Below are 7,688 nucleotides of genomic sequence, written 5' to 3' on the forward strand. Positions count from 1 at the left end.
TTAATGTTAACATGTAGATCTGTCTATCTGACTTAGTGTAGGAAATCATATCAGCAATTTTACTGGGTGCTGGGCAACTATTTTAGATGTTTCTATTTCATTTCCCACTCAGTGACTATAACTTTTTACTGATATTTTCTTTAATGCTAAACAACTGGATTTGAATTAACTAAAACTTGAAACACATATTTAAGATAAAAAACTTTTGGTTTTGTTTGCTAAGCACTGAATTCAGATTGTCAAACTAAATTTATTTTTATTGGATGAACTGTTTCACATCTAGTGAAATGGTATTGTAGGACTTTTCTCATATCCAAGTTATATTTTATCTGGTCAGTGACTTGAACCATAAATAATTTAGGTTTACTTTTCCTTGTTCATTACTTAGTAACATGTTTCTGGCTGGAATTATTAGAAGAATTGCCTTAATTCTTTGCTTTACAGGTTGAGACTTTCACTTAACATACAGAAGAACTTTAAATAAAGAACTTTGTAGAATGCTTTTTAAACTAGAAGGGAAGTTACAAATAGTAATTTCATTCAATATAAACAGAGACTATGTGAGATGAAATAATTAGCCACAGCTGTCAAAGTGAATTTTATTTTCCAATTAAATTTAGTAACAGCATTTGGATATAAAGTAAATGTATTGTTCAGATATATGGTATTTGTTTTAAAACATCAGAATATCTTTACTTAAAGATTAAGAGTTTGCTATGTCACCTCATGTTTCATCATTAGTCATCTGTAAATAGGGAACTTAAAGACAAATTGAAAAAATAGCCATAGGACAATATCATGTAATCAGAATGGATTGAGATATAAAAAATTCAGATAATACATCAGGTTATTTTTAAGTGAAATACATGAAATATACTGAAAATTTTCAATAAATGTGATACTGCATTATAACTAACGAAGGGAAATCATCTATTAGTAGTTTATATTGTAATATTAATGTAATGTAATTTATATTGCAAATATAATGTAATATTAATTCTATAGGAATTAAATATTTGTAAGTTTGTATATTTTGACATATAATTTTATGTATTAAATATAAAACGATATGTAGCTCTTGTTTTTTAAAACAGTTCAATTGGTTTGACTAATTGAAATTGAAATGCAACTTCTTATCTAAGTTTTTAAAATTTCCAATAATTATACAAAAGCACATAACAATGCTTAAAAATGATTCTGACTATTTCTTACTAAAACAAGTTAGCTTATAGTTTACACTAGTTTGAACTCTGAGTGATAACAGTAAGCCATGTAAGTAATTTCACATTTAGTTGACTAGAATTTCAGGGTTCTTAAAAAACTGAAAAGTTAATAGATATCTCCAGAATCATGGCCTTTGAATTAAAGTATTGTTGGTGTACCCTAGTTAAGAGAAACCTTGAAAACATCAGAGATCCTAAAATTGGATTATCTACAATGCATACATTAAAGCTTTATTCTCTAGAATGGCGAAATCTATGATCACAATTCTATATGAGTCAATAATTCTGATATTTCCAGACTCTCCCTTCACTAGAAACTAAACTTGGAAAAGTGTCATTTTATTTTTTGGTAATATAAGCCACAGTAACTTTGTCTCTAGACTTAATTTCTTTCTTGCCTCTGATCACTGTGAGCAGAGAGGTATCATTTTAGCAAACAAGAAAAAGGTAGAAGAAATAAATAAGGGAATAAAAACTTGCTTTTCAGGAAAATTAATTACCTGTCTCCTTTTTGTAAACTGTCAGGATTACAATTTGTATGTCCCTTTTACAGAGGTACACTCCTTGACTTAGTAAACAGGCACTGGATTTCATATAAATCTCTTGACAGCATATGAAATATGGTCCTGTACATTTCTAAAGCAGATAACCTCTATGGCATGGTTTCTGTTTCAGGCTATATACTCTTTACCTAGAAGAAGATGATGCCTTTCATGTTAAAGATATATTTAAGTACTTTTAAAATAAGTATATTTTTAACCTTAGAAACTGTTATATATATATATTTTTACTAGCTGACACTATCTGAAAGCATTTTACCTGAAAATAAAACTAGAGGAGATGCAATAAGGTAAGTTGTTTTGAGTTCACTGCCAAAACAACTATTGCTTTTCTAAAGCATTTAGTACTGTGTGTCAAAGCTAATTTAACAAAACTCCCCAAACCATAAAATAATTTATGTAGAAATAATTTTGTTCAAGGCGGTCACATGTAAGGCTTAAAGAACATAATTTTCAATCCTCTTTATTCAAATATCAACTAATATATTTTTGGGTTGACAAATACTACTGGAAGGAGATGAATATTTGTAAGAGAAAAATTTTAAAACAGAAATTTTAAATGTTAATAGCTATCTAATACCAATTTTTATTAAAAATATATTATAAGTGATTATTTTTCAATTTGGGAATGTAACCACATTTTATATATAAAAGTTTCATTTTTATGTTGTCCTCCTGCTTGATTGAGAGCAAAGGACAGGCTAGCTTAGGGATAGTATCTATATAAAAAAATAAAAAGCCTGGAGATAAAGCTATAGTTTCCTCTTTAGTAATACCATTCCCATTCAACAGGTTTGGATTGTCTCTCTTGAGAAAATCTTACATGCCAATTGCAAGCTTTTTTTACTATAGTGGAAACACATGCATAAAATTTTATGAGGAAGCAGGACATTCTCCCAGCGGGATTTAAAGCTTTAGGAGGGTACTATAGGGAATTTGCTTTTTAGGGAAAAAGTTCAAATTCTCAATAAGAGCACAGACAACAGTGTGGTGATTGTCAGGTGGTGGTGAGTGGAGGTGTAAGAGGGGCTAGGGGAGATAAATGGCGATGGAAGAACATAAAATAAAATAAATTTCAAAAAGCTTTAAAATTTTTCAATAGGACCAAAGGAAGCTAAGTGTGCACATGGGGAACAAGATAGTCCCAAAAGCTTCAGAATTGTGCTATTCAGCATAAAATGCTACTGTGGAAAATATTGAACCTTTTCCTATAACTCATCACTATCATAGTTCTTTTATTCTTAAGTACTTTCCCTATATCTTTTGGTATATTTTTTTGTTGTTGTTCTGTTAATATAGCATATACTCCTTCATTTGTAGGTACATGCACTCTCACAAACTGAACACTTAGGGCAGAAAGATCACTCATTTTTAGCCAATACATATGTCAATAGATTACAGAATTTTCTCTTTAATAAAGCATTTATTAATTCTTTATTTGTCCCAAGCAAGGAGATGAACCCATGTTATACAGCCTCAGCATTGTGTGACTAATATATGTATATATTTATATGTGTGTATATACATATATTTTAAAATATGACTCTTTAAAAATATATTGATACCCAGTGGTGCCATGGTACAAAACACCTGAAAAACATTAGTTATTTGAAAATGCCATATTTGGTGTACTTCTTGTGTCCAATACTATAATACAGAGAAGACAGATTAAGCGCAGTCTATAAGTGACAAACTCAGAATATGCCTGCTGCATCATGCTGTGATGGAAAAACTTGGAATGGTTAATGAAAACTGACATGGAAATTCATAAAAAATCAGAAGCAAGTAAAAATATTGAAGTTTTCTGATGGCCTTATCTATATTCATTCAGGACAGCTCCCATTATGTCATAGCAAATAATATTTGTCATTTTCTTCATTATACAAAGAAAACACTGTTTTACTACCACTGGTAGATTTGATAGCAGTATATTTGATGTACTGAGTTGATATTTAGATACTGGATAAATATATGCAATTGTTGAGTAAATTATTGTTATGGAAAAATTCACAGAGGAGGCACTTGACTGGCATGTTAGTAACTGATCTTTGGTAAAGGCAAAATAAAAAGAAAATGCTTCATTTAGTTATATTTAAAAATATTTTCACTTAGTAACACTGAATGTCTCCAGATATATTAACATGCCCCTCAGGTAGATAATAAAAATGATAAATGTCATAACTAAAATCCTCTGCTTATTTTTTTTTGCTGTTAGCTATTTAAAGTCTCTTGTTAATAGATGACGATAAACTTTCATATTCAGAGTTGGTAATTCTCATTCTTTTCAACTTATTTGGGAGAAAAATGAAGAAATCTATATAACTGGTCACATTGTTGGTTGTACAGCCAGATGATATTATTCTGCAAATCTCCAAATTAAGTTAACCTAGTTGATAAATTACTAATGCCCAGTGTTTTCCAGTATCATATTTTTCAGTGTTCCTTCAAACTATAGTAGGAATTTGTATCTAACCCAATTTAATTGAAAAATAAAATAAATGTTTGCAAAGGCTAGGGTTTTAATGTCTTCTATATCTATTGTCTTTGAACTGAGTCATTTTTGTTAAGTATTGAAAAATTCATTGACAGTATTCAACTAGAAAGAAATGAAGCGAACATAAAGGAATTGACTGAATGTTGCCATTTGTCTTATCTCTGGATTGAAATTATGAGTCTGTTCTTTTATACTTTAATCAGAATGCAGGCATCTCTAATGTATTTATCACAGCAAATCTGAAAGTCATAAGTGGTAAGATTTGAAAATCATTTTAAGCGGTCCACAACATTTGTAAGGTATTATAACTAATAATCTCTGAAAATCATTTGAAGTGGTCAGTTCACAGATGATATTTTATTTACTATGATGTTATAATCAATGAAAAATAGTTGATAACTCCATACAAATAATAATAGATCTTAAATTTTATGTAATTTGTAAACTTGCTTTTAAGAGGTGTTTAATTAAAGCAAGTTTCTGTTGTATGGGGGTTTTTTAAACCATACCATTTGGCACATTAGGGTACCCTGGTAGGAATGGCCGAAAGAAAATAGGTGCTGGTGGTCCAGATACTATATAAAAAGAAGGATACCCTCTCTCAGGAACAAAATATGGAGCAGGTTGATAAAAGCAAGTTATATTATTTGTATTGGGTAGAATATTGTGTTCTCCTAGTACTTTTAAAGCCATACTGGTAATCATATCAATTGTCTGTCTTCTTTCATGACGCATGAGGCAAACGGTGCTTTCATCCACAATTCCACGCAAAGTCATAAGGTAGTCATACTTGCTTTTTTCTTCACCTATGAAATGGTTGCGGAGGTATGATTCAATCTTCTTTTGCTGTTCTACTACATCAGGAAAATCAATGAAAAATCTAGAGCACATGTAACGTTCAAGGGTCTTGATTTCTGCTTCACAAACTGGCTTAAAGTCTCGAACCAGCAAGTTGCTGTACTTCAGAAGGCCACCACCTCTAATCTCCTCAGGTTTTCTGGTAGATATAAGCTTGTATTGCAAATGCATCATTGCTTCTTGAAAGTTTCCATATAGGCTTTCAGCTACCACAACAGGATATGACTCTTGGGTTAACTTAGCATTTTTGTCATTGTAGAATTCTAACATGTCATCCAAACGGATTTGAAAAGAATCTACACTAAATTCAAACTGCCGTTTGAGTGAATTCACAAATTTTAGCTCTACATTCTTCCCAGTGTTGTTTGAAAGAGAGATGAGACTCCATTGATCATGCTTATTGCAAACTTTGACCATTTTCTGCACATATGCCTCCTTCATGATCTTTAGGGTAATCTTTTCCTTTTTTACACCTTTTGGTAAAAAATCAAGTAGACAACCTAGAACTACATCCTTAACAATCTGAAATTCTTGATCATTTGGTAGATCAACACGAAAAATAACATCCAGATCCTTATAGCTGATTCCATTGTGGCTTGCAAGTATGTAACTTGCAATGGAACCATTTAATCGGGTATCTTTAACAATAATTCCTTGCTCTATCAGTTGATCTTTGACAACATTTATGATATGTTTTGGTTTTACCTCCAATGTGGGGAAATTTCCCCTTCCATGAATTGGAATTACTTCATCTAACACTTGATCCAGTATTATAACTTGATCCCAAGTCAGATTACTGAATCCAACTTCAGACATTTTGAAGTCAGTAGGTCAACTAGAAAGCAAGCAAAATATTGAGAAGAAATGTTAGCATTTTGATTGCAGTGTTATACCCAAAGTGTATGAAAAAGTTAAGAATAGACTTGTCCTCAAAATAAATAACATTAAAACTAGGAAGTAAATTATCAATGTATCTAATTTATAAGGGAAATAAAGCTATTTTGATTATGCCAAGATTGTTAGAACCATTACTGCATGCAAACAGGCACTCTCAGGGATTTGTTAGAATTATAATTATTTTTATGTAAAATGATGGCCTTTCTCATTATTTATTTATGTAAATATTATGATTGTGTTTGTTTGGTGTTATAAATTTTATTCATAAGATAATCATAATACATCACTGAGGTTAACTGTCATGAATTTAAAGTGAGATCAAGATAGCATATCTGATGGAATAGCATAATGATAACATTATGTTCAAAAGCAATATATAACATCTTTAAGCCAAAAGCATTGGAGAATTCATCATATATATTGCACAGAAAATGCAAATTAGAATAAAAAAAACTTAGAAGAAAGTCAATTATTATGAAAATAAATGTGATACACACATTATTACCTACTAGAGGCACGGTGCATGAAATTCGTGCACAGGGGAGGGTGTGTCCCTCAGCCCAGCCTGCACCCTCTCCAATCTGGGACTCCTTGAGGAATGTCCGACTGCCAGTCTGCCCCTTTAGGCCCAATCCCACCGGTGGGATTGGGCCTAAACGGGCAGTCAGATATCCCTCTCACAATCCAGGACTGCTGGCTCCCAACCATTTGCCTGCCTGCCTGCCTGCCTGATTGCCTCTAACCACTTCTGCCAGCCTGATCACCCCCTAACCACTCCTCTGCCAGCCAGATCGACACCTAACTGCTCCCCTGCTGGCCCAATTGCCCCTAACTGCCCTCCCCTGCAGGCCTGGTCCCCCCCAACTGCCTTCCCCTGCTGGCCTGGTCTCCCCCAACTGCCCTCCTCTGCTGGCCTGGTCACCCTCAACTGCCCTACTCTGCTGGCCTGGTCACCCCTAACTGCCCTCCCCTGCTGGCCCGATTGCCAACAACAGCCCTCCCCTGCAGGCCTGGGTCCCCCCCAACTGCCCTCCCCTGCAGGCCTGGTCCCCACCAACTGCCCTCCCCTGCAGGCCTGGGTCCCCCCCAACTGCCCTCCCCTGCTGTCCTGATCTCCCCCAACTGCCCTCCTCTGCCAGCCTGGTCAACACCAACTGCCCTCCTCTGCCGGCCCGGTCATCCCTAACTGCCCTCCCCAGCTGGCCTGATTGTCCACAACTGCCCTCCCTTGCTGGCCTGATCTCCCCCAACTGCCCTCCTCTGCCAGCCTGGTCAACACCAACTGCCCTCCTCTGCTGGCCCAGTCACCCCTAACTGCCTTCTGCTGGCCTGGTCACCCCAACTGCCCTCCCCTGCAGGCCTGGTCCCCCCCAACTGCCTTCCCCTGCTGGCCTGGTCTCCCCCAACTGCCCTCCTCTGCTGGCCTGGTCACCCTCAACTGCCCTACTCTGCTGGCCCGGTCACCCCTAACTGCCCTCCTCTGCTGGCCTGATTGCCAACAACTGCCCTCCCCTGCAGGCCTGGTCCCCCCCAACTGCCCTCCCTTGCAGGCCTGTTCCCCCCCAACTGCCCTCACCTGCAGGCCTGGGTCCCTCCCAACTGCCCTCCCCTGCTGGCCTGATCTCCCCCAACTGCCCTCCTCTGCCAGCCTGGTCA

The 7,688-nt window shown here is 35.7% G+C and overlaps 1 protein-coding gene across 1 annotated transcript; it reads right to left on the reverse strand.

Moving 5' to 3' along the window:
* Positions 1–4,775: 4,775 nt before the first annotated feature.
* TENT5D (terminal nucleotidyltransferase 5D) lies at positions 4,776–5,951 on the reverse strand (the record flags this gene model as incomplete). Its single annotated transcript, XM_079764402.1, has 1 exon — positions 4,776–5,951. The coding sequence occupies one exon, from the start codon at positions 5,949–5,951 to the stop codon at positions 4,776–4,778; it is 1,176 nt and encodes a 391-aa protein (XP_079620528.1).
* Between the last annotated feature and the right edge of the window lie 1,737 nt (positions 5,952–7,688).

The sequence above is a fragment of the Cnephaeus nilssonii genome (genome assembly GCF_951640355.1).
Source record: "Cnephaeus nilssonii genome assembly, chromosome: X".
Lineage (NCBI taxonomy): Eukaryota > Metazoa > Chordata > Mammalia > Chiroptera > Vespertilionidae > Cnephaeus > Cnephaeus nilssonii.